This window comes from Fomitopsis serialis, assembly GCF_022376445.1.
Source record: "Fomitopsis serialis strain Sig1Antser10 chromosome Unknown B0H18scaffold_2, whole genome shotgun sequence".
In the NCBI taxonomy this organism is placed as follows: domain Eukaryota; kingdom Fungi; phylum Basidiomycota; class Agaricomycetes; order Polyporales; family Fomitopsidaceae; genus Fomitopsis; species Fomitopsis serialis.
In genome coordinates, this window is record NW_025954962.1 from 377,720 (window position 1) to 401,682 (window position 23,963).

A 23,963-nucleotide genomic window follows, 5' to 3' on the forward strand; every position below is an offset into this window, starting at 1 on the left:
GTCGAGATGCCTACTATACAGAAGGAGACATGGAGCAACCGAATGAAACACGCCGTCAGCTTTTCGTATCAGATACTCTCCTCCGTTTCGAGTCCCGCTCAGTATCGTCTTCAGGAGATGCTTCGCTTTCTTTGCGTTTGATATCCGTCCGGGCGTCTGAGTTCGCCTTTGGACCGCTGTTTGTCTGAGGTGGTGAGGACGCAGCTGCCTTCGGCTTCTTTTTGACGACCACACCCTTGAGAGACCTCTTGAGGTCTTTCTTTGCTGCTGCTGGTGCCGGTGCCTTGACTTTCGCCGGAGCAGGCTGTGGCTGAGACGGGGCACTTGGTGCAATCCCTACTGTGGGTTTGTTCGCGGCGTTCTCTCGTGCCGCGACAGCCCTGTGCAGATGGTCAGCATCGAAACACGATCGAACAACTCCCAAACGTACTCTCTAAAGTTCTTCACCTCCTCCCCATCCATCTCTTTGCGGAGCCGTTCCTCCTCGCGTTGCTTCTCGAGCACGGAATCCAGGAACAGCACCTCATCCTCTTCCAATGCGCGGAACTGGTTACCTACACTCGAAGATCAGGGAGCGGCAGACTAGGGATACGAAGACGACACACCTAGCTTATTCCGCTCTTCCCACTCTTCTTGTTTGGCTGCCTGAAGCGCGTAAGAAGCAGCCCATCAACGCAGTGTGCCGTTGCTTACTCTGTTGGCAGCTAGTTTCTGCGGTGCTGTGTGAGGAATCAAAGAATATGTATTAGAGAGGCTGTGGTACCTCTGCTAGACTACGGCCGTCGAATGCGTCTTCTGTTGGGGGCGGTGGGGGCTCTTGCCCAAGTCTGAGAACTGTATGAGATGAAACGAGCAGTGCACGACTGCGGGAGGCTGGTACCGTGCGTATGCGGCCTTCCACTGCTCGTCGCGGCGCGCCTTTGCGGTGTCGATGTCAGACTGGGAGACAAAGCGGGAGCCCACGGCGCCCGAGGAGATTGAGGGAATGGCGTCGAGGTCGTCCATACTGTAATGGATAGAGGAGAGTGGCGGGCGGTTGCTCGGCTGGGCGGCAACTTGGGCTCAGGCTGGCTGAGGCGAGGGTCCTTCACTCCTCCTCCTTACGCCTCCTGTCCCGACGTCGTTTTGACGGTCGCCCACTCGCTGCCCAGCAGCGGCAGGACCAGCGCCCGCTCCTTACGCCTTATACCCTCCCTCTCCTCGCCCCCAGCGTCCTGCGCTGCAAATGCAGTCTGACGGCGAACCTCACCCCACAGCGTCAACCCCGTCTGTGGCCAGTTTCGCAAAGTCACACAGCGTCCGAAGCTCTCGCGCCGCGCCATCCACTATCAGGACTGTCGTCACTGCTCCTCGTTCGTACCTGTTTCCTGTCGTGCGGAGGTTGTGTGCTTAGTCGCGTTGTCTGACCCGATCAGCCTGGGCACGAGATGAGCCACCCTCACCCACCGAGGACGATCCTCGGCAGGCAGCCTCGAAAGAGAACGTCCAGCGTCCAGCGGATTCACGTCCCTCGGCCAGTGATGTGCTCTCCTACCAGTCTTCAATACTCGACGACCCCGGTCCTTCTCGATGGTGGGCGTTCACACGACACCGACCAACATCACCCTCTCAGTCCACCCTGCTGACTGGACACCCGGCCTCACCATCGCGCAGACCACTGCGTGAATGGGAGCGGTCGCTCTCAATCCCTTGGTTGAGTCGCTCTCAGCAGGGAAGCCCAGCCATACCGTCGGCGAATCCACCAGTCACCTCGCACAAACAAGAGCAGGAGCAGCCGGACGACACAATTCCTGCGGACCCTTTACACGTTGACATACCTCCCCCTTCTACCACTCCTTTTACCATCGCGCAGAATGCGACGCCTGGCTGGGACAGCCCATGGAGTGCACGACCGCTGGACTTCACGACCCGCAGCAACCGCTCGGGTGAACGTGTACAGCAGTTGACACCCGTGGACGAGCATGATAGCGAGAAAGAAAGGTTGAGCACATGGGCCAGGAGACGGAAAAGGCTTAGAGCATACATGTTGTACAACCCATATGTTCCTCTGGTACAGTCCTTGTCCTGTCGGTCTCCTTTGCCTAGACTGACATGCTGTATCAAGCTGTTCCGCTTCATAAACATTGCATTCACAACAGCAGCTCTGGCAATTGCCATCCGCATCCGTCATTTGGAGAAGCGGAATGGTATAATGGGCGCTGTCGGCTCGTCACCGTATGTCCTTCAATTTGGCACTCAGACAGACCACACTCTGATGCGCGACCACAGAACACTTGTCATTATCTTCGCGAGCTTGACGCTCGTTCACGTCATGGTGGCCATCTATACCGAATACTTCGGTCGTCCGGTAGGGCTCTGGCACACCTCCAGCAAGCTGGCCTACACCCTCATCGAGGTCGTCTTCATCTGCGCGTGGTCCGCGGCGCTCGCGCTCACCTTCGACAACTTCTTCACATCTTTGATTCCTTGCGCATCGCTCTCCAGCATCTCTTGGTACAACGAACTGCCCCGCGCGACACTGCCCAACCTCACCTACCAGCTGGGCATCGAGGGGGACCACATCTGTGATAACCAGCTCGCGCTCATCTGCCTGGTCGGTGTGGGCCTCATCATGTACTGCTTCAATCTTGTCATCAGTCTCTTCCGCGTTTTCGAGAGGGCCAAGTACCACCCAGCTTCTTCACTCCCGACATGACAGCAATGCCGCTTACGAGCAACTCATTCTTGCGACGGGCCTCTCTGCTGTCTTACGATACTAGATGGTTAATTCGCTACCGTTTGCCGCAAGTAACATAACATACATGTTCTGGTCGGAGACATACACACACAGGGACTCTGATAGATGCATGTCTCGGTCTTCCTGCTTCTGGGTTTTCTCTCCCATTGTCCGATGCGCTGCCGTAACATGTACTGATATATGAAGCCACGCTAAAAACGCTGTACAAATGCAAGAGCTGATTTCGAGATCGCGCGTTGACAGTTGTACATGTTAGGACGCGCTTGCGTACTCATCGGAGCGGCGCGGTCTCAGACTAGTCTCATGCATCTTACTGCGGGGTGCACTTGCAAAGCGTACTGACCAGAACTTGATGGATGCTTACTCGGCCTGCGACAGTGAATTATCAGCGTCGTTAACTCGACTAGAGTGCGATAGTAACTAGTGACGGTTACCCCCATTTCAGGTTCCCTTTTCTAGCTCGTTCGCGCCGTCTCCATTACCAACCTGCCAGAGGACGTAGCATATGTCGTGGGAGTTGAACGTTGAACGTTGAACATCCTACCCGCGACGTCGCCCTGCAAAATCGCAAGACAGACGTCGAGGGCGAGACGCCGTAACGCCGACGGCAATGTCATGCACAATACCAGAAGTGTATTTTTGCCAGCTCGCCTCACCGCGCAGCAAGCGTTTGCCCTGTCAGATTCATGCAGCTATACATAACTCACCACGTCGAAACTACGCCAGTGGAAATGGGCGCGTATCGGAGGACATTGTCACTGTCAGTGGTGTTGTCTGATGGAACGCGTCAAGCAGCTGTTCGTGGTCGGATCGGGCAGATATCTCGTACCGAGTCCACCGAGCAGAGGAACGGCGCTGCGATGTGCGCGCACCTCAATTTGCATGGCTGTGTGTGATCCACTGTCCGCTGGCGGCGGTGCATGGATCGATCCGAGGAGGGCACCGCGAGGGCACGGACGTTCTCCAGCTCCAGACCACCATACTTGATCGTCTTGGTACGGAGCCATGCGCAGCGGAGGCCAAGGACCGCAGGAGGTTCGTATACGTTTCGCATGAACTGACGGGAAGCCCGCCCGCTCCGACGTCGGACGAGCAGCTGGTGGGTTCATTGCGTCCTGATATCTGGCGCTCGCTGTCAGACCGGCAACTGGTCAACTTGATGTTTTTGATTGTTCCGATCATAATCGACCGTTGTCGACGCGGAATCGCTGGTCGATCGGATGCGAGCACGTTGTGGAGGCCATGCACGCCTAGTCGTTGACAGATGGGCGGACACTGTCATGCACCCAGCTGCGTCTCGTAAGCCGCTCCTCCACGAGACCGTCCGCGAACGCTGGAGGCCATGCTTGCCCGCGCATGCTGCGCACTGCTATGATCGGAATGAATGAGACTCATCGGAGAGGACATGTGAGTGGTACTTACATAGCGAAGATTTCCGACCCGTCATGGGCCTCGGTCATGATGCAACTGCGGGGCAACAGGACAGATGCACTGCATGCAAACAAGAACACCCGAGGTCAGCTTCTTCCTGACCGCGATCGCCGGGAGAGCCACAGATGCATTCGAACTTGTGTTCACGAGGGGATTGCATACTCGGCTCGACAGTAGGCCTGGAGATCTGCCAATGAACCCGGAGTTATCACGAGACGCACTGCGTCGGAGAGGAGTTCGTTACGAGAGTCCTTCAGTGCCGCCACCAGCATTTTTGACGCAAGAGCGCTATGTGTATTGCGTTGGGCGGGTGTCTGAAGCTAGGCAAGTCTGAGAGCGTATGTGGCGCGGCTCGAGCTCAATCATGGCCACTGTCTAGAACATGCCTTCAGCGTGTACGACGTGGACCTGGACGATACTTACTCCAGGTTGACGCGTGACGTACCGCCACATAGTGCGCATCCCATTAATTCTTCACGGAACCAAAACTGGGATCTGTGCGACACATGAATGTATGGAGGGAGTCGGTCCTGGGCCTGAGCGAGCCTCATTGACATGTCCCGAGGCGCTCGACCGTGGGCCTACTATTCGGTGTGGAGCCCTAAGGAAGATCCGGCGAGGCTTTAGAACGATGCAGAAGTTGTACATGTTTCAACGACATATGGTTCTGAACCATATTCCGGCGCAGACCGGAAAGTAACAACACAGCGTCGGATGCAAAGTTGATGATTCTCGCGAGATGTCCAGTGAGAACAAATGAGGTGAGTTCTGGCATTGTTAGATGCGAACAGGAGCCGTGCTGGGTAGCGCGGATTTGTCGCGAGCCCGGGACATCGGAGCAGGACGCAAGGAGGAGTGGCGCAAGTTGAGGCGGGAGACGCTGGACGAGCGAGACGCGCTTCTCCGCGATCTCGGAGGCTACACCCGCATCAGAAACGCCTTCTCCGAGCCGAGGTCGTCGGGGTGGTGCACATACATAACAGCCCGCCTACCTGCCTCCTTCTCCTCCATCCTGCATGTCCTTCGTCGTCCAGCATTACCCAAATCCCCCACACCAACTGCATCTCACCGATGGCCTCGACCACGACATGGAACACCCTCCCGGTAGAAATGAAATTGTCTGTTGTCGATCTCCTTGATTTCCAAGACGTCAAATGCCTCTCCCTAGTCAACAGGGAGGCCTACTCGTTTACTGTGCCATCTATTTTCCGGGTATGTGCGCCCGTGCTCCTGCCACTCATCATCGCAGCGCGCTGATACCCGTATGCTGCACAGCACGTCAAAATACCCGACTACGAGGCACTGCGCATCTATCTGTCCTCTGTTCCCAAATCGCACAACCAGTACATTCGCCGACTCCATATATGCACGACGAACAGTGTTGAGCAGTTGGTTGCCCTGCCTGTCGATGGCCATCCCGTTACGGACGCAGTGGCTGAGCTGCTTGCTCACTGTTCCCAGGTGGAACAGCTGACGCTCGACCTGGCAGCTTCGCTGCACCGCACAATCATACCTGTGTTCCGGCACCTGGATCCCTCACCAGCCTCACCATCAATCATTGCGGAGATGAGCAGCGGGCACCATTGTCAGTCGGATTGCCCTTTCTGTTGCGAAGAGCGCGGAGAACTCATCTCAATTTGTCTCTAGGAGCGAACGCCTCGTCGTGGCCATCGCAGCGTCTCTGCCCAGCCTCTCGCAACTGTCACTCGACCGAATCACGCGGTCCGCCCTGCATGCACCCGAACTTGTCGGCGTGTACCCCTTCGTTCCGGTGGTAGCGGGGGATGAGGACATCCCCGACCACCCTCTCCTTGGGTCAGAGCTCCGCCTGCCCTCTCTGCTCTGCCTGCCCACCCTGAGGAGGCTCCGTATCCGCGACACCCACCTTGGCGACCCACAGTGGTCGTCGATGCCCGTTGCATGTGCGCTCGAGGTGCTCGACCTCGGCAGCTGCTACCACGCATCACCGGACTTCAACCGAGAGTGCACCGAGCGCATCATGGGCAATGTCGGCCATACCGTCGACGAGTTCGCGCTCAACACCGCCCTCACGCCGCAGACGTTCCAGTACGCGCAGCACAGCGAGACGCCGCTCAAGCGTCTCCGGAAGATCCACCTCACGCCCCTCTTCCCCGTGGAGAACGTCGTCGATACGCTGAGCACGCTGTCCGACTCCCCATCGAGCAGCTGAGCGTGCAGTGCTACGAAGACGACGTGCTCGACATCTGCTCCGCGCTGTGCGACTTCCTCAGTCTGCGGGCGGAGCGCGGCGAGCAGGCGCTCTACAAGCATCTCACGGAAATCACTGTGAAGACCGTGAGCGATCTCGCAGACGGGCTGTACGGCCCGTTTGCGCTCGACACTAAGTCCTCCGCCGCCGTCGCCGCACTCCCGCAGGAGTGCGCGAAAGCTGTTCGCGAGCTGCAGGACTTCCTCCGCGACCTTCGTAGCGCCGGCGAGAACGGACCGACGTCGGGTCCCGCTCTTTCGACGAGTGCCACTGACAGCGACATTGAGAAGCCGTCACCGCCACAGGCCGACCAAACCCCCGTGGAGGCATGAGCTATTCGTATACCCCTTTTTAGATCATTGGGACTTGTCTTTATGGAGTATATATGTCAGCCTGTAACTTAAGGAGAGTATAGAAGCACGGAGGCCGCAGTGATACCCATATGCATGTCTTGTACAACAGGAACCACTTGTCCTCCTGTGCCTAACATTCAATGCGACGTAACTATGTGTACATGAGCCCTTCAGACCTATACCAGCCAGAAACTGTCAACTCATGTCAGGGCCGGCGTAGACCAACGTAAGTACTTACTCAACCCCCCTCGCTAGTCAGACCTACGCATCTGAAGGTCGCCCATAGCCGGCACATGCAGAGTGCGCTGCTCCATTCGTCCCTGCTCCCACCCTTCCGTGCTGCCTGTGAAGTAGACGAGATTGGTAGGGGCACCGTGATGCATTCCCCAGTCGTCATCCCGACCCAATACGCATAACAGCTCATGTGTTTCAGGCCGTTCACGGGCGGCGTTCCTGTGTCCAAGCTGCGTTTGTTCAAGTCAGACAAGGTTTCAGGAACCATGCCGGGCGAGACGCACCGCAATTCGTCCCGCCGACCGGTCGGACGCAGGGCGAACCGTTTCTTGCGCTTACCCTGAACGACCTCCGGGGGCCCGTTGAATGCGTTGAACGTATCCATCGCATTGGTCCCGTTAGCACAAGCTCCTCCACGAAGAGCGTCCCACGGTCAACCGTGATCGTTGCAGAGCTGTCCCCGTCCGAGCTTCTCCAATGACCGACGTACATGGCTGTTGCGAGCTCCGCGAGTGCGCGGTCAACGTACGGCTGTACGATCTCGAAGATGTGGTAGGTGATCTGGGCAGCGTCCATGTATGCCCCGGCCATGAAGACCACGACGCCGTAAGACGTGCCGGGGTGTATGGCGATGGCGCTGTGGTAGTTTACAACTCTCCCACTGCGAGCCCGAATGGTGACCGGTTAGCCTTACGAGTTGACGTCACAAGGAGCCCAAACACTCACGTTTCCAGTAGATCCTGCGCAACCTGTGATTTGAGTCCATCGCCTTGATTATTTCCCAGATGAGTCCCAATTCTGTCCAGTCGTCCTCTTCGAAGGAGTGCGTAGCGTGAAGCCAGTTGCGCATCGAATATGGCGTGAGGACACTCTTGGGATGGCGAGGGTTGAGAAGCGTCGATGTGAAGGTAATCGCGTCGGAGAGCGAGCACCATTGCCCCCCTGCGGCGTTCATAGCATCCAAGAAGTCGAAGTCCTGGGGATATCATGAGCAGGGTCATAGACTGGACAGTGCAATGACCGGTATTGCTTGGTGCTTACGACGATAGAAGTTTCAAACGAAGGTACGACCAGTAGATGTTTATTTTCCTCAGTCGCCAAGAAATGGCTACCATTTAGAGCCATAGGATCAAACACATCGCGCTTCACGATATCAGCATATTGGGTGGGCTCCCCGCTGGGATCACTCGAAGCAAGACGGTTTGCAGCGACGAGCGCAGGTCCCAATACGCCCGTCGCAGCATTGGAATATGATGGATAGAGGCCTGGGGGATACACCAAACGATTGATAGCCACGGAGTCCAAAACAGCGTCGATGGTAGGAAAGGGCAGCCCGTTTGTTGGAGGGGCACCGGCTCCGTCTACTGATGAGGGCCATTGGGAGACGTCACCGGGAGGCCAATCATGACCCAGTCCAGACATATGGGTGGCAAGGTGGCGGAGAGTAATTGGCTCTTCCTCCAGAAATGGTCCTGCATTGTCAGGCGAATACCCATCCAGCCGATACGCGAAGTCGGGTAGGTACTTCGATACCGGATCGTCCCTAATGGGGTTCGGTGAGTATGATCCAACTCAACATCTACCTTACTGATGCTCACCACGACAGAGCACCTCTCTGCTTGAGGACGTGTGCCTCAACAGCCTCAAACAACTTCGACACGCTCGCCATTCGGTACATCGCATGGCTGCTGGTGAGCGGCGATGACTCGCGGTCGGCGTCCGAGCCGTTATTCCTAGCTTCCCTAGGTTGTTCTCGTAAATCGCACCTTGCGATGTCACTACGGCGACAGAAATGCTCTCTATGTCGCCTCCGCCTGACTGAAAGCGGTCGCGCAGATACGCATCCACTTTCGCCGCAGCCTCTTGCATCAACGGGTGAGAAGCCGATGGTGGCGACTCTTGGAACAGGTCGGGCAGGAAAGGGTAGCAATTCAGCGATGCGGGTGTCGTCTTGAACGCGACTTCTGCTGTCCAGTGCCGTCCATACTGCACGAACGTTGCGGCGAGGGCGGAGACTGTTGTAGACAAGGCTTGGACGCCAAACATCGCTACGGTTGACGCAAACGAGACGTGTTCTCCTGTTATAAATGCGTCTCGGATAGGCGCAGCCCTAGATCGTCGCCGAGTGAGTGTCTCAGCGATATGATCCCGGCTCTCCGCGGATGGTTTAGTGCCAGTGCCTCCCGAAGTTGACTCTCAGCTTGTCTTCCGGTTGCCGGGAGTACATATACACCCAAAGGAGTGCCCGTAGACTGAGTAGAGCGAGACAAGTTCTGCCATTGCGAGCAGCCGCCAATGCGTACACGAATAGTGTTTCGTGGGAAGCGTGTTCAAGTTGTGCGTCGACTCTCGAGCGTCGAGCTGAGGACGACCACGGCGCGATCACATGGCACATTGACCGTGAAACGCGCGTCGGCACGCGTCGACCCGACGACCGTGACTCTCAGTCAAGGTCACAATTCTTGCCCATAACTGGCAAGCTCATGCACTCGTCCTTGTTCTCGCCATTACGACGCCTCCGAAGCCCTCCTCACTGTGTTGAAGACAGTCGTTGATAGCTCATATAAACCTCTGTACTGCTTGCAAGGTCCTCCACGATGTTCCCCGGTCGCTACTGCGTTCTGTTGCCATCTAGCATCCAGACGGATTTCGCGGCATGCCGCACATGCCTGGTAGACTTTCCAGCAGTCAATCACACTGGCGGCTTTGCCTTGTTGGAATCGCTGTTACCGCACGGTCCGCACAGCGTGCTGTAAATCAAAACCGCTGTGTCCGTCGCAATCCGTTTAGTTCATCGGCGCCATGATGTGACAGCATATGTGGATCCGTGTGGACGAGTGAGACCATCAAATTACCGTAGCTCGGCTTACTCACCAAGTCTGCGAAAGGTGCGTGGTACGTACCAACTCTGGCAGTCTTGTAGCGAGGCAGTCTACGTGGCTAGCCTCCGCCGCTCGAATCCAGACATATGTACACTCCCTGTTACGTGTTATACACAGGATCTGTGAACCTGTTCTCCGAGTCTACTTCCTCAGACCTCCGACTCGGAGATGCTGTTATTGATGGAAGATCCGCTCGGCGATGATTCAGTGATGTACAACAGTACTGCAGATGATGAGTACTTGCTGTCTTCATAGTTTCAAGTTCAACTAATTCCATGTTGCTAGACCTCGAGCGCGAAAGTACGCACAGGTGGAGTGTGTCGAACTTCTGTTACGTGCGAAGAGACAAGGGCTATCTGCGAAGGCAAGGTGAGTCGAGCATTACAACATGTAGCAGTCAGAACAACGCACTAGCAGGTGAGTGAAGCTTAAGCACGCACGTTTGGCTGAGGGCGAGGAGCGGCCGTTCCGGGCATTTGTTGTTTATTACCTTTATTGCCACTGAGGGCGGAGCCCTATGTAGATGTTACACACTCTAGGTCTTATCGAGTCTCCTGGCCGTTGTCGCGCATCGCCGCTCCGGGCATGTCGGGAGTCCGAGGGGTGGAAGGGCAGTGACCGCGCCCGCCCAAGTCGTTGTGACCGCGCCTCAGTGATCATACAGAGAACTCTGGACAACAATAAGGACACCGGCTTCGTCACTTCGTGATATAAGAGGGCATGGACATGTGTTGTGTCTGTAGCTCTTTCTTCTTCTTCTTCGAGCTCATCATAGGTGCTGGCCAGTGAGTGTCATCATGTATTGTTCCATGACCGGCATTAATGCAGGGCTAACATTGAATCCTCACTAGTCTACTTACTTGTGTCCCGCTCACCACACGATAAAGATTCTCCGCCTTCTTGAACGGATCCACATCCATGCTCTTCTCTGTGGTGCTCTGCTTGGGTGCTGCCCTCGCCCTGCCGATCAGCGCGTATACCAGGTTGATCTCCACAGGCTAGACTGAGACTGCACAGCACTGACAAATGCTCCAGTAACCCAATAATTGACCGCCGTAATGATTTAAACGAGGTATTCGTGCGTGCTCTAGAGGAGGAACTGTTCGCTCGTGGCGGTGAGCACTGACTGGTTCTCTTATACTAGCTTGTATCAAATTTTGGACAGCAGGTCATAACCCAAACAACAGTCCTTACATTCCGGCAAAGCATCGCCCGCTCCCAGCTATTCCGGCAAGGCCCCGCCCTCTCCCAGCTACTCCGGCAAGGCCCCGCCCGCTCCCAGTTGCCCCTGCGTTGCGCCCGCCCCGTCATCCAGTTAATCCTCCCGTCATTCCTCATTCCCCCGTCCATGCTCCCGTCATCCCCCCGTCATCCCCCATTCCCCCGTTCATGCTCCCGTCATTCCCCCCACATTCCTCATTCCCCCGTCCATGCCCCGTCATCCCCCCTGTAATCCCTCCCAGTCCGGGAATGTCTAGCGCACCACAGCTTCACCATCCCAAACCAGTGAAAGCTGCTGGCGTCGAGAGACCGAAATGGTTGGACCACTACCGGCGTCGTGAGCTACTCATCCGAGCTCTGGAAGACGAACTGATGCGACGAGTGGTCAATCAACCCATCGAGCGTGATTACGACGAGAACCTCTGGGCGCGTGGGTACGATGACTTGTGGACTCGTATGGAGGTGGATGAGCTCGACTGAGGCACTATTGCGTGGTTGACTTCGTGATAGCTGGATGTATTGTATATTCTTATTCTCACTGTCGTCGTTGGTGAGATCTTGATACCTGAAAGTCCTATGCGTCGGCTCGCTGCCCTTCGATGGCACTGCCCGCCGAGCGCTTAATCAATCTGGATCTGGGCATGCAGACATGAGAATGATTTAAAGCTCATTAAAGATTATGTGCACTCTGTTGTCTTACTGGCTGTTTACATGTGCAACGTCCATAATCTAACAGACGTAAGCACGCCCAGCGGTGTCCTCTGAGTTGCACTGCGTCGCAATTGAGATACCATTGCATTCACTGCCGGTAGTACTTGCTACTTGCTACTTGCCGCGGAACGATGTTGTGGATGACGAGCACGTATGAACAGACAAGTCGTCGCGTCCTTGAGTGGCACTATATTTGAGCTTCACTTGCTATAAATTTATCTCAGCATTGACGTCTTTACAACGGACTACCGTACCGTCAATCGAGCCACGCTCAATCTAGACTAGACATGACGCATGCACTTCAATATTCAACTGAGGCCATCAACATAGATGTCATAACCTTACAGTGGGACGTCGATGCCATGAATTGTTCCGAATCTCTTGGCCGGTACTCCGAATCAGATCTCAAGAGCGACATAATGCGGTGTTTCCCTTGTGGCGTGAGCGCCGCACGGGTTCTTTCAGAACAACAATGATGTGACGAGTCAGTATCATGTTCAGACGTTTCAACGGTCCTGACCACGCTGCTGTGTGATTTTAAGCACAGCGCCACTGCATTCACCTCTGGCATCGTAGTATGGGCCGCCGGCTCCGTCGGTGAAGCAGAGGTGGTATGAAGGATGCTTCCTCTCGGTACAGCCAGCGCGAAGCATACTGGACAGACCAGCACGGATCCGAGGCATGACCGACCCGTCCCCGGGGTGGTCGCAAGATTCGAAAGGCTTTGAAAGATGTGAGCGCTGTGACCAGTGGTTTTGATACTCAATAGGCCCGAACGAGTGGCCTTCAGTGAACCTTCCTTGACTTCTCCGACCGGATTGTTGCCGATGCATCCGCGTGAGCTCAAGTATGAATCGCCACGAGCTGTACTGAGGTAGTTCGTGTGACATTGCCGTGGGGTACGACTGTCAAAATGCCGTACACACAGCTACGACCTTGGCAGTTTTCATTGTGCTGATACAGAGCCCTCTGTCGTTGACTGGAAGTTATACTCATTGAGTTAGCATAATCCACGGATATGAATGTCTACATACCTTGCTCTTCGCGTCAGTACCCGCTCGTCTGCTGTACCATTCCCATACCTGATCCTATCCGAGAAGTGGATCAGAAGGGGGGATGACTCCTCGTCCAGCCACTGTTGTGCTGATCTCGAAGGTCGAGGGAACGATGAGCACTGGTCTGCACTTGGCATTGAGCTCAACTACGGTGATGCCCGCGTTTAGATCAGGCTTAACACGGTACACGCATGAGCAACGAACTGCCATGGCTTCCTTGCTGCGAATACAGCGTACGGTGAAGTAGATCCGCTCGCCGGACTTCGAGCGTGACACCCGCGCAGCGGGATCACTGAGGGACAGCACGTTTACAGCGCGGACACAGACTTGAGACGTATTCGATGTCTGTACTCGGGCGAAGACTGGTCAGTAACAACGGGGATGCGCTGTAGGTACAGCAGTCACGTACGTGTGCTATCCTCAAGCTGTCTCCTTGATGTCGTCCTCCATGATGAATTGCTCGGTTCTTGACTACCATGCGGGACCGTAGTCACTGATAGAGTACCACCGGCATTTCTATCACACATGATCCATTATGCCCAAGGCAATGCCACATCGCATGGGCTTATAAACGAGTTCTCACTGCGAGTCATCCTGCAATAATTCTCTCAGCAGTCTACTCGATACGACAATCGCATGCCTCTCAGAACACACCTCACAGTCCTCAAGTGGAGCGCAGCTTTATATGCCGACTCCGTTGTTTTCAAAATCCCTAAGACTGTCAGCAGCAACGGCCAAGCGCAGCACCAGTGGGACGATGTCACATACCGCGACTTCCTCCTCGACGTGGAGAGGTCGGCCCGTTACTGGAAATCCATACTAGCCAAGGAGAATATCTCACAACGCTCCGTAGTTGGTCTCTGGTGAGACACTTCCCTTTGAACAAGGTTGACGGTCAACCTGACATGAGATGTAGGCTGGGCGGAATGACTTACATGGACGTCCTACACATTTACGGCATCGCCAGAGCCGGATTCATCCGCAGCTCTTCTCATTGCGTCTTCCAAGCCCGGAAATTATCTTCGAGCTCATGCATCGCGCTGGCGCGAAGGCTCTCATCTATGATGTCTCATACGCGTCAATAGTACACGGTTGCTACGTGACAACCCTCACCGCCGTCGACATCTTCTCTGCCCCAGACGTTCAGGTGTCACTAGCGGCGGTCATCGCACCGGAGAGTCGTGACGACATAGCCATGGTCTTCCACACGTCTGGGTCAACTTCTGGGTCGCCAAAGCTGGTCACATGTACGTACGGATGGCTGGACACTATCGTGGCAAAGGCAAACACGATCGGTGTACCGTGTCGACCCGGACGGCAAGACGTTATCGTCAGCATGTGAGTTCGTCAGTAGTGGTTGACCCCATGCATGATCTAACCACCGTTGACATTAGGGGCAGCATGTGTCACATCGGTCAGACACTCACGTTGATCAGTGCACTCCAGCACGGTACCTGCACGATACAGCCTACACAAATCGCATTTTCCTCGGACGAGCTAGTCCAAATGGTTCGTCAGTGTGGATTGAACCGCCTGATGCAGTTCGCTACATTCCTCTCTATACACCTCCGGAATTCTCGCCATGACCCCAATGTTCTCACCCTTCTGAAAGGCCTTGACGAGGTCTTATTCGCTGGCCTAGCACTCCCGCAAGAAGACGAGGAATGGGCACGCGTCATGGCCTGCGTCTCAGGAACCTCTTCGGGAACACGGAGTGTGGGGCCATGTTGATATCCGCGGGCGGTCAGGGCAGCAATTCCCTCTTCCTACGCCCCATCGAAGGCACGAAATATGCCTTCGTCCCTATCACTTCATCTTCCGCCGGAGATGAGGCGACGCACTATAACGCCAACACCGTCCTCCTCGAGCTTGTCATCCTTTCCGACTCCGGCGACTGCCCCCATCCTTCGCTTCGCCAAAAAGATGGGCATTTCCACACGGGGGACCTTTTCAGCGAGGTTGCTCCAGGGAGCTACCTCTTCCGCGGTCGTGATGACGATTGGATCAAGAGCGAAAATTCCCTCCGATGCGACACGCGCGCGATCGAAGACAACGTCCGCGCTACATGTGGTGACCTCGTTGCGGAGTGCGTGGTGGTGGGTTACGGGAAACCGTCGCCCGCCTTGTTTGTTGAGCCAAAGGGCGAAATCGAGGGCGAGAAGCTGAGGAAGGACATTATCCGTCGGACGCGGCATTTCCATTCCAGACGGTACATGCACGAACGGATCGTCGACCCGAAGTTCGTCGTAGTCGTTCCGAAGGGCACCTTGCCGAGGACCGCAACCAAGGGTAACATCCGTAGGCGTGCGGTCGAAGAGAAGTTCAAGATAGAACTAGATCGCGTGTACGGTACTAACAGCAAGGCCTGAAGTACGCATGAAGCCCTCTCACCGGCGATGTTTGTTCCCACAGAATCGTCTCGATACAATACTAATGGTGTATTAGTAATATTGCGCATCCCGTGTCCTACACCATATAACAGAACATACCGTATTTATTCTCTCTGGACGCATGTCGAGTCTTGATATCCCCTGTACAGTAGGTGCAGCAATGAAATGCGCATTGCGGACCTGATCAGACATTCACTACGCCCTCAGTGACAATAAGGGATACAAGAACAAATCACACTCACGGCAGATGTATTTGCACGACGGCCGCTTGGAATTCGATGTCATGGTCGGCATTTACATGAATAAAATCTGAATAAGTCTCGGAAGCTATGCTGGAACGCGCTCCGCTGACGTTCTAGTACTACAGGATCGAAGCAAGGAGAAAACTGCTGAATGCTTCGACCGTGACGTCAAGCTGCAAGTGCGACTCACCTAAGTCTTCGTGCCGTACGCGCGGCAGGCGCTTGTCCCTGTGGCAATATCGCTAGCGCGTAGATCTTGCTGCCTGCGAGCACACATGCCAACCCTATCCCGCCGGCAACACAATGATGGATTCCGGAGGTGATGCGTTTTGAGACGGCAGATATCCCGGACTACATCGTGACGATGACAGAAGTCAACCGGTAATTAATGTCTCAGAGAGCATGTATTTCCGGAAGGTAATGATCCTAACAGCCAACTGCGAAACGAAAACGCTGTAGGTGGACACATGTACCGGCCCCTTCAGCCCACGAGACATCAACATAGAGGCACACGTACACCTCAGTACCCCAATCGCCGCACCGCAAATGCTCTGTGAGCCATTCACATTTCGTCCGATGTTTTGAAGGCGACGTCGTCCTCGACGATGCTGAAGGCAAACCGTGTTGCGTGGGCGCTTGCCGGTGTCCTGATCAAGCCTCGGTGGACACCGTTCTGCGCAATGACGGAGCTCCGAACAGTGTCCCCTTCGATGTCGAGCAATGCGAGCGATGCAGGGTAGAGTGTTATGTGATGCGTAACTGAGAAGCCTTGCCCAGTCTCCGATGAACTCGAGGCCTCGTGCGCGCTATCGCCTTGAGCGACGTGGGAGCGAGCGGGCCGACCGAAGACTGCAGCTGAGTAGGTTCTCTGTGGGTGCGGGAGGGCAGAGCATCTGCATCTGCAGCGTCGAAGGGGGAAGGGAAGGGATGCAAGTGCTGCTTATAGAGTGGATACTGTTGCTCTCCGACGTCAACGGCCCTCCCTAAAGAGTTAAGGCCCCAGTTGGTCAAGACAGTGAGAGGCCCGCGCATGACACGGACACTTTGTAAAGCGACAATGACTTGACGCAAAGGACTGACGGGTTCCGTGGATATCGCATTCCCTGGAGCGGTAAGTCCGGAGGTAGTGCGCCATTGTTCGCCCAGAAATCGGTCGTTCCAGTAGAAGGCGCTCAGGGAGTCGATAGCCAGGAGACCGATTTCATACGATCGGAGAGACGGGTGCGTCGAGTGATAATCAGGTAGATGCATCAGAGTCGTAGCCAGATGTGCAGAAGACGATGGCCGAAAAATATGCAGTCGAGACAAGCACTGGCCCACCATGTCCTCTAGGGCTTGATCTTCTATGGCAGGTAGTGAGGTGTTCTTCGCGTCGCGTAGGATTTGAGACAGACGAAAGAGGAGGAGATGGCTAAACCTCTTGACGCTGAACTTGCCATCGGTGTCGAATAGCACCGCGGCACACTCCCATCCCCTGATTTCGACAGAGCTATACGCGGAAGGCAAAATGCAAGTAGCTAGCAGATGGTAGAGCAGGTGACTTTTGCCGCTGGCTGCCGGTCCCTGTATTTCCAGAACGTCCCCTCGACTGAGCGAGATAGGTCGTTGTAAATCGAGGCTGGAGATATGGCCATCCAAGGCAAGAATGCACGTGGAACCGATCGGATAAGCTGTAAACTATGTAAGTTATGAAAGACTGACAAAAGAAGTATGAATTGGGCTACGCACCATGTCGAAGGGAAGTCAGAAACTAAGCATACAAGTCAAAGCCAACTCTGCGAGCGTCCCCAAAGCTGGAAAAGATATTGACTTACGCTCTGCATGGTCTCCGTTGGGACCTGTGCAAGCATTTCATCCGCGGTCGGAAGTGAATCCATCCTGTGCGCGATCTTGGAACGGCTTCGCGTTCGAATATTACGGCGCGCTTCTAGACCTTGTCGACATACGAAGCTGATCCTCCGGTCTCTGGGCGTTCGTAGTGTTCGTCAGCGCGTCATAGTGCTTCTTGACCTCGTTGATGATACAATGAAGAGAAAGCCGGATGTGAATGGGCTACTGGATGCACAAGTTCAGGTTGAGGCAGCTGCGGGACAGTGGGCACGTGGCTGCCACCGCGAGTGATGGACCGTTTTAGCGTGATGCGCTGCCACCAAGCACTGCAGCGGAGGCAGCTTATGCCTTAGCGACCACCTCCTCTCGCCTCCGTACACTGTTCGACTCCTCCGAGGGCAGGTCCATCCACCTTCGCGTACAACACATCGCGAACGCGTTCACAGCACAATGGCTACCGCTGCCCCCGCGAGAGCCACGCCCGCGTCGCGACGCTCGCCGTCTGTGAGTTCGACGGCTCCCACCACGCCTGCCGCCTCCATCGCCAGAGGCGCGACTGCTCGTTCAGCTGTTTCGCCACGCGTGACGGCTTCTATGAACAGCACCGCCGCCGCCCGTCGGGGTTCGCTGAAAGGCGCAACGCCGCCTGCTAGTATTGTCAATGGGGAGGCGCGAGAGACGCGTGAATCACTGTCGGCACATCTGAAAGAAGAGACAGAAAAGAAAGAACAGGTGCGTCGAGTCACCCATATATCTTTCGGCGTCGCTTACCTGTCACCCGTAGCTCCTGGTCCAATTGCAGGACAAGGACCAGACGATCACTACTCTTACGACAGAAAATGACAACCTCAACTCAGCGCTCAAGGCCGCTGAGTCCCGGCTTGCGGAGATGTATGCTGAGCAGAACCGCATGGAGGAGGAAATGGGGGCGCGTATCGACATTAGCGAGAAACTGAGGACCCAAGTGCGCGACCTCGAGAAGGACAAACGCGACATACAACGACGATATAACGAACAGGTATGTCATGCTCCCGTGGCGGGGATGCCCATGGCTGAAGTCGTGTCAAGGCAACGACATTCGAGGCAGAGCGCCAGGCGTTCTACGACAACGAACAACATCTCAAATCACGTATTCAATCCCTCACGCAAACTCGCAAGCAACCAGTACTACCTCTGACATCGCCTTCCGTCGCATCCATCGCCGAAACTGAGATAGGAGAGGAAGCCGGTGCAGAGGCCGTCGCGCAGGAGGGGCCTGACGGCACCTCACAAGCCGACAAGCAAGACATCAACGATCCCGAACAGGAACCTGCCGAGATGACCGCGCTCAAACTCGAGCTGTCTACCCTCTCCACGTCGTACTCTTCCCTGCAACAAACACTTGTCCTCTTGCAAACGCAGCTCATAGATTTGAAGCGGGTCAACAACGAACTGCAGGAGGAGAATGAGTCCTATAACATCCTCCTTCGGGAGAGGACGTTGAACGGTCAATTTGACATCTTACGCATGGGCGGCGGCACGAGCGTCAGCGAGGCGAGCGCCAGCGAAACAGGTGACGACGACGACGTGGAGAGAGATAGCAGGGACGGCGAGAGTCTCAAGAGCCGAAACACTGGCAGGAGCGTGCTTGACCCTGTGGAGGAGCTCACTGAAAACGAGCTCGATCCAGCGTTCCAACAGGACGGTGAACAGGACCAGGAGGGCTCCGAGAAGGGCGAGCCTGCCCCCAGCGTTCGCAGACACGCTCGCAGGCATTCCAAGTCCCACTCCCCTCAGACACGCGGGGAGTCTCTTGCGAATTTGCCCATCACCGGTCCTGGACTCGACTTGGCTGCCGAGCTTGGGCGTGCTGAGAACAAAGACATACTGGAAGGTCGTGCGCCGTTGGAGAACGAGCAGATCGTACCGGGCGCACGGCACAAGAAGGGTAGGAAGGCATCCGACACAACTCGTAAAATTTCCGTGGCGTCTGAGCCTGGTATGGACACAGGCGCGGTGGACGACCTTGATGCTCTGCGGATCGAGGTTAAGAGTCTCAAGGACGCCAACAAGGCACTCTCGCTTTACGCGTCCAAGATTATCGACCGCATCATCTCCCAGGAAGGCTTTGAACATGTGCTTGCTGTCGATTATGACAGCAAAGCCCCGATGACTCCCAATACGGCAGCTACATTTACCACCTTCAGTAAACCGCCTGCAGTGAACGGGCAGCCTGCCAAGAAGGGCCGCCCCCAGTCAGCTGTCTTCTCTTTCTCCTCTTCGACGAGTCAAACCCCACCTATGTCGCCGGGATTGACCACGTTCAACTCCCCGCTTACTCCCAACACGGCAACGTCCAGCCCACCGAAGCCTCCCGCGTCCGCACGAGCCTCGCGGCGTTCCCTGTCATTTGACTGGAAGAGCTTCAGCATGTTCGGTGGCGGCGAGAAGAAGCCCGAGCCGAACCCTAATCTGAAGCCGCTCACGCTGCGGGCTGGCAGCAGCCCTGTCGTGACCGGCGCCCGCAAGCTGGACACTCTGGAAGACGAGGAGGACAGGAGAGAGCGGGAGCGGCTCCACGCAACCATGAAGCTGATGGGGATAGAGAAACCCCCGATGGTGCAGAAGAGTCACTCTGCACCATCCGATCCTGCGCGTCCAGGTGCGATAGACACTGCTATGAACTCGCCGGTCACAGCTAGCACCGTAACACCAGTGAATCCGCCGACGCCGTCGTCCCGCTTTTCCTTTTTCCGACGCACGCCGTCAATGACCTCGTCCGATGCCTCCTCCGCGCGATCCTCCGCACAAGGGAGTCCGTATGTCAGCGGTGGGAACACGCCGAACCTGACGCAAGAGGCCCTAGAGCAGGCGGAGGCAGAAGGTGCTATCGCTGCTCTGGAGGCGCATGAGCGTCATCTGAGCGCTGAGATTGCTCAGGGTAGCCCGGGCGGATTTACGGAAGTCCCACGACGGAGCAGCGACCGTCGCAGCAGCCGGAAGAGCGGCAGTGGCAGCACCGTCTGGAGTGCCGGGATGAGCAAAGGGGAGGATGGGGACGACTGAAGGACCGCGTGCGGACCACCATGTATATTGATTGAACAAACAAGGTCTTGATCGACATTTGGGGGATTTCGTTCGCTTGCATTTATGGTTATACCCTCACTTCCGTTGCATACGCAACAGCTACACATGACATTTCGCATCTTGCCATGCGTCTCCGGATCGCATTCTCATTGTTATCATCGGTTATACCAGTAATGTACATACCTACCGCCTGTGTAGTACTACCACTAATATCGCTCTAGAGGATCGCTGTCTCATTGCGCAATGTCCGTGTGATCGTGTCCGGACTACGTTCGGCGTGGCCATAGTGCATTCGTAGCCTGCATGCACGTCACTGGAGTGAGAGCCTTGCTATGCTGTTCGAGTATCGCACGAGGGAGGCCTGGATGATTTGCCGACAGGTAATGCTTAACATCAGGAAAGTGCGAAATGGATGTCCGACCATGGTAGCGTCACGGTGGGTATAGGGGTCGTCTCATTCCTCCTCTGATGTCTTCTGATATGGTTCATGCTTCAACAGGGTGTTTTGCGCATGAGTGCGTATTGTCTGGAATGGGTTGGAAGCAAATTCTGGATTGGAGAGAATCATGGGTATTCGCTTCTTCTCCAGTTGACTGTACGTCGGACAGTATGATCAGCCCATAAGCACGGCGTGTAGCCAGACATACGCACAGTGCGCGCTTTCTCTGAGCCTTGCTTAACGGGGCCCCCTTGCCCTCCCCAATGAGACCTGGTGTCGACCGCGGTTTCTTCGTTTGAGATGTCCGCTCTTCGCCGTCCTCCATGATAGACTGGACAACGGCCGGCGGCAATTCATCATCTAAGGCCGATATCGCAGCCTGCATCTCCCCAAGACCGCCAGCCACTTGTTCTTTTGCCTTTCGCTTCAGACGCCGTTCATGGGACTTGGAATACGGCGAACGGGCGGCCTCCAAACCTATGCACGTCAGGTTCAGACGGACAACCCCAAGTGCATTTAACAAATACCCACGAACGTCTGACGAAGAGTTCGTGCTTCAGAGCCTGCTTCTCCTTCTTCTTCAGAGTGATAGATGGCTCTTCTTGCTCTGCCAATGACTGAAGGATCTCCGTTCCCTGCGCAATCACCGGTGTCAGCTCTGAAACGCGATTAGCTGGAGACACCTTGACTCACGGATGCATCAGCATGAGAACCTATATCGACATGCTCTGTGGCATTGTCCTGCACCGCAAACTGACGCTTTGTTGGCCGAACAGATTGTTCGTGCCCTTGATGGCGTGTAGTACGTTTGGCCTTAGGCTGACTTGCAAATCTTACTTAGCAACTAGTACCGGTCATAGCCAGACATTGAGATGGCGGGACTGACCATTTTACAGATGTCCGCTGGGAAGAATCGCAGGAGAGCAAGTAGTGATCTGAGTAGAGGTCAATGTAACTGAGGATACAGAAGAGCAATTGGTGAAGGCGCCGTCAACAAGCACCCGCACACCTGTAGCCAATCAGGTGCGAGAGCCTAGTCAAATTGCCTTTTCTGTCAACTTGTTCAATCTCGACGTTCGAACGGAAAGGAACGGATGTCAATGGACCCCAGGAAACACCTCGAACAAACAGAGGAACAGCGCAGGCCTCTAGTAGTGGCGCGGCATATATATACCGAGGTACTACGAACTTGGAAACCATGTACAAGACTCGAAATCCTTCATGCACACGGCGACGAACCTGACGATGGTTGCATACATGGACGATAGCAATGGACCTCTATATTACATACATCCTGATATCAATGCACCCGTAGCATACGAGACAAACTAGTAACTCAAGCACTTGCTACACGTTCCCCCTCTAGTCTAACGGCTCCTTCTGATGAGTCGCTGTCTAAGGGCTCGCCGCTGAGCATATCCTGTTCCCTATCGTTCCGGGAATCTTCCAGTCCAACCAAGACGAAACTGCACAAAACGACCACAGCCCCGACGATCACCTGCGCTTTGGCAGGCTTAGCTAGGAGGAAGTCGCCCACGACCGCGAGGGGCATCGTCAGACTTAAGCCAACCGTGACGACGAGTGGTGTCGTCTTCAGCATGGCCAAGACATAGATGAAGTCGCTCGACAGTGTGATCGCCATCTGTCCCGTAGTTGAGATGCGTATCGCATGAACCAAGATACGACGTACGTTGATCAGGAGGGCCAATATTGCCTTGTTTGTGTACGGCAATTCAAGACGTTCGACGCCGGTCAGGTGAAGAATAATACCGATGGGCCAGCATGCCAGGATGTTGAACAAACCGACAAAGCCAAAGAATAGCTGCATGTCAATGCGGGACTCCTCTTTGATGCGTACTTTCAACAGGATGACATAGAGGGCGTAGAACAGAGCGGAGAGGAGTGCGAGTAAATCCCCGAAGAGGTGGGCAGATGCGAACGTTGTGATGGGATTCTCCATAGTGGGCGGAGGTTCGACTGATGGTGATGTAGGTGGGGGAGGTGACTGTTGAGAGTCTGACAGGGAGACGAGTACGACTCCTCCGAAGCTGCGGCAGGGTATCAATAGGAATATTCTTCCCAATAGTGCTATTTCCTCCCACCTCGTAATGACCGCCGACAGTTTGATGAGAGTCAGCGTTTCCACCTTGAATAAGCGACCGAGCCCTAGGGTGAAGAAACCTTCACGGGGATAATTAGTGCATCAAACGCTGTCGCGTGTCTAGATGACGAACCGCTCATGCTTGAGAGGATTGTTGCACTCGCTACGCTGGTGAAGTTCAATGAGGCATTGACTGACCAGTTCGCTATGAACCATAGCGGGCAGAAGAGTGCAGCCAGCTGGCCGTGTCCCGTATGTCCAATCGATCAGTGCTTAGTGGGGTTGAATCGGCTCCTGCAACGGCCGACCATGAGAAACACAAGCGAAGGGTAAATAGGAACATCGTGTACTGTAGTTGCAAGTATCTCCGCAGCATCCGTGTCCGTTGCAAGGGGCTGATATTCACTCGGGGTCCTGTGCTCGAGTAAATTATGTGCACACGATAGGAAATAGCAACATACCTGACGCTTCCCTGCATACCATCTCGGCGGAATCGCTCCATCGTCCGCCTTATCATGTACGGGAGGAGGTACAGTGAGAAAGCACTCGTGTTAAGATACGTGACGCTGAAGAGGTCATGGTGTTACGTCCATGGAACATGAGCCTGTAGCGGAATGTGGGACGCACAGGAAAGGCTTCTCGTAGCCATCCTCGAATAGATCCTAAGACAGCACATGAGTTTGGAAATCATGTCCGGCTTTCTGCGTCAATACCTGCGTCAGGAAGTTGCTTCCGGTCCACAGTACGACCACGACAAGCAGCAGGCAAATGCCTATGATGTAGTCCGTCTTGCTATCCAGCCTAGTACGTGAGCGTGACTTCCCCCGCGATCGCTCACGGTACGTGGGTATAGATGTGTTGTCCATTGCGGGTATTCTGCAGCAAAGCTCAGGATAGTGACATACTAGTTGTGGGGCTTGAGGAAACGGGCAATGAACACCAAGTGGACACGCTAGGACAGTCACATAGCAGGTTGCGTGCGCCGTGCGGGAATGAGGGCAGCAGCACGTGACTAGATCTGACTCGATCAAGATTCAACTC

General features: G+C 55.2%; 10 protein-coding genes across 10 annotated transcripts; 4 read left to right on the plus strand and 6 right to left on the minus strand.

Annotated features, from left to right (window-relative positions):
* Positions 1-64: 64 nt before the first annotated feature.
* On the minus strand, positions 65-993 carry B0H18DRAFT_858306 (N-terminal domain of NEFA-interacting nuclear protein NIP30-domain-containing protein; the record flags this gene model as incomplete). The annotated part of the gene is made up of 5 exons (XM_048039680.1): positions 65-380; positions 431-554; positions 606-645; positions 764-827; positions 881-993. Coding segments are annotated over 5 exons (657 nt in total), but the record flags the coding sequence as incomplete, so codon positions are not given.
* Positions 994-1,043: 50 nt separating this feature from the next.
* B0H18DRAFT_969276 (uncharacterized protein) lies at positions 1,044-2,975 on the plus strand. Its single transcript, XM_048043584.1, has 4 exons — positions 1,044-1,352; positions 1,416-2,050; positions 2,105-2,214; positions 2,269-2,975. The coding sequence occupies exons 1-4, from the start codon at positions 1,226-1,228 to the stop codon at positions 2,693-2,695; spliced, it is 1,299 nt and encodes a 432-aa protein (XP_047900228.1). The 5' UTR covers positions 1,044-1,225; the 3' UTR covers positions 2,696-2,975.
* A 2,129-nt stretch (positions 2,976-5,104) lies between these two features.
* Positions 5,105-6,864, plus strand: B0H18DRAFT_969283 (uncharacterized protein). Its single transcript, XM_048043585.1, has 5 exons — positions 5,105-5,380; positions 5,444-5,685; positions 5,712-5,753; positions 5,816-6,334; positions 6,361-6,864. The coding sequence occupies exons 1-5, from the start codon at positions 5,240-5,242 to the stop codon at positions 6,728-6,730; spliced, it is 1,314 nt and encodes a 437-aa protein (XP_047900229.1). The 5' UTR covers positions 5,105-5,239; the 3' UTR covers positions 6,731-6,864.
* Positions 6,865-9,434, minus strand: B0H18DRAFT_969284 (beta-lactamase/transpeptidase-like protein). The gene is made up of 8 exons (XM_048043586.1): positions 8,752-9,434; positions 8,584-8,722; positions 8,027-8,528; positions 7,712-7,961; positions 7,417-7,638; positions 7,270-7,393; positions 7,194-7,215; positions 6,865-7,170 (listed from the first exon to the last, which is right to left on the minus strand). The coding sequence occupies exons 1-8, from the start codon at positions 9,029-9,031 to the stop codon at positions 7,003-7,005; spliced, it is 1,707 nt and encodes a 568-aa protein (XP_047900230.1). The 5' UTR covers positions 9,032-9,434; the 3' UTR covers positions 6,865-7,002.
* Positions 9,435-10,614: 1,180 nt separating this feature from the next.
* Positions 10,615-11,217, minus strand: B0H18DRAFT_969293 (uncharacterized protein; the record flags this gene model as incomplete). The annotated part of the gene is made up of 3 exons (XM_048043587.1): positions 10,615-10,652; positions 10,719-10,993; positions 11,044-11,217. 2 exons carry the CDS (start codon positions 11,215-11,217, stop codon positions 10,955-10,957), a joined length of 213 nt encoding a protein of 70 aa, XP_047900231.1. The 3' UTR covers positions 10,615-10,652; positions 10,719-10,954.
* Positions 11,218-13,490: 2,273 nt separating this feature from the next.
* B0H18DRAFT_1081408 (acetyl-CoA synthetase-like protein) lies at positions 13,491-15,223 on the plus strand (the record flags this gene model as incomplete). The annotated part of the gene is made up of 5 exons (XM_048031390.1): positions 13,491-13,717; positions 13,771-13,795; positions 13,822-14,192; positions 14,249-14,528; positions 14,570-15,223. 5 exons carry the CDS (start codon positions 13,491-13,493, stop codon positions 15,221-15,223), a joined length of 1,557 nt encoding a protein of 518 aa, XP_047900232.1.
* Positions 15,224-15,738: 515 nt separating this feature from the next.
* Positions 15,739-17,570, minus strand: B0H18DRAFT_188562 (uncharacterized protein). The gene is made up of 3 exons (XM_048037027.1): positions 17,301-17,570; positions 17,215-17,236; positions 15,739-17,156 (listed from the first exon to the last, which is right to left on the minus strand). Exons 1-3 carry the CDS (start codon positions 17,361-17,363, stop codon positions 16,231-16,233), a joined length of 1,011 nt encoding a protein of 336 aa, XP_047900233.1. The 5' UTR covers positions 17,364-17,570; the 3' UTR covers positions 15,739-16,230.
* A 196-nt stretch (positions 17,571-17,766) lies between these two features.
* Positions 17,767-20,361, plus strand: B0H18DRAFT_1113018 (uncharacterized protein; the record flags this gene model as incomplete). Its single annotated transcript, XM_048032892.1, has 3 exons — positions 17,767-18,048; positions 18,101-18,334; positions 18,385-20,361. 3 exons carry the CDS (start codon positions 17,767-17,769, stop codon positions 20,359-20,361), a joined length of 2,493 nt encoding a protein of 830 aa, XP_047900234.1.
* Positions 20,362-20,836: 475 nt separating this feature from the next.
* Positions 20,837-21,947, minus strand: B0H18DRAFT_1150715 (ribosome biogenesis protein SLX9-domain-containing protein; the record flags this gene model as incomplete). The annotated part of the gene is made up of 5 exons (XM_048035722.1): positions 21,708-21,947; positions 21,515-21,640; positions 21,357-21,456; positions 21,034-21,298; positions 20,837-20,975 (listed from the first exon to the last, which is right to left on the minus strand). The coding sequence occupies exons 1-5, from the start codon at positions 21,708-21,710 to the stop codon at positions 20,837-20,839; spliced, it is 633 nt and encodes a 210-aa protein (XP_047900235.1). The 5' UTR covers positions 21,711-21,947.
* B0H18DRAFT_969343 (uncharacterized protein) lies at positions 21,796-23,879 on the minus strand. Its single transcript, XM_048043588.1, has 8 exons — positions 23,636-23,879; positions 23,550-23,584; positions 23,384-23,488; positions 23,273-23,336; positions 23,056-23,161; positions 22,924-23,002; positions 22,512-22,869; positions 21,796-22,463 (listed from the first exon to the last, which is right to left on the minus strand). The coding sequence occupies exons 1-8, from the start codon at positions 23,786-23,788 to the stop codon at positions 22,158-22,160; spliced, it is 1,206 nt and encodes a 401-aa protein (XP_047900236.1). The 5' UTR covers positions 23,789-23,879; the 3' UTR covers positions 21,796-22,157.
* Between the last annotated feature and the right edge of the window lie 84 nt (positions 23,880-23,963).

Excerpts from the sequence above, each read along its gene's own strand:
- B0H18DRAFT_969343 (XM_048043588.1), bottom strand. The coding sequence starts at position 23,788 with ATGGACAACACATCTATACCCACGTACCGTGAGCGATCGCGGGGGAAG. Across the intron at positions 23,337-23,383 it reads GGTATGCAGGGAAGCGTCAG|GACCCCGAGTGAATATCAGC; the intron begins GTATGTTGCTAT and ends ACTCGAGCACAG. Across the intron at positions 22,870-22,923 it reads CTGTCGGCGGTCATTACGAG|CTTCGGAGGAGTCGTACTCG; the intron begins GTGGGAGGAAAT and ends ACCCTGCCGCAG.
- B0H18DRAFT_188562 (XM_048037027.1), bottom strand. The coding sequence starts at position 17,363 with ATGGATTCACTTCCGACCGCGGATGAAATGCTTGCACAGGTCCCAACG. Across the intron at positions 17,237-17,300 it reads CAACGGAGACCATGCAGAGC|TTTCTGACTTCCCTTCGACA; the intron begins GTAAGTCAATAT and ends TTGTATGCTTAG. Across the intron at positions 17,157-17,214 it reads TCTGACTTCCCTTCGACATG|CTTATCCGATCGGTTCCACG; the intron begins GTGCGTAGCCCA and ends CATAGTTTACAG.
- B0H18DRAFT_969283 (XM_048043585.1), top strand. The coding sequence starts at position 5,240 with ATGGCCTCGACCACGACATGGAACACCCTCCCGGTAGAAATGAAATTG. Across the intron at positions 5,686-5,711 it reads CACCGCACAATCATACCTGT|CCTCACCATCAATCATTGCG; the intron begins GTTCCGGCACCT and ends ATCCCTCACCAG. Across the intron at positions 6,335-6,360 it reads GTCGATACGCTGAGCACGCT|CGTGCAGTGCTACGAAGACG; the intron begins GTCCGACTCCCC and ends CGAGCAGCTGAG.
- B0H18DRAFT_969284 (XM_048043586.1), bottom strand. The coding sequence starts at position 9,031 with ATGTTTGGCGTCCAAGCCTTGTCTACAACAGTCTCCGCCCTCGCCGCA. Across the intron at positions 8,723-8,751 it reads CGCCGTAGTGACATCGCAAG|CTAGGAATAACGGCTCGGAC; the intron begins GTGCGATTTACG and ends AACCTAGGGAAG. Across the intron at positions 8,529-8,583 it reads CAGAGAGGTGCTCTGTCGTG|GGACGATCCGGTATCGAAGT; the intron begins GTGAGCATCAGT and ends GAACCCCATTAG.
- B0H18DRAFT_969276 (XM_048043584.1), top strand. The coding sequence starts at position 1,226 with ATGCAGTCTGACGGCGAACCTCACCCCACAGCGTCAACCCCGTCTGTG. Across the intron at positions 2,051-2,104 it reads ACAACCCATATGTTCCTCTG|CTGTTCCGCTTCATAAACAT; the intron begins GTACAGTCCTTG and ends TGCTGTATCAAG. Across the intron at positions 2,215-2,268 it reads GGCGCTGTCGGCTCGTCACC|AACACTTGTCATTATCTTCG; the intron begins GTATGTCCTTCA and ends GCGCGACCACAG.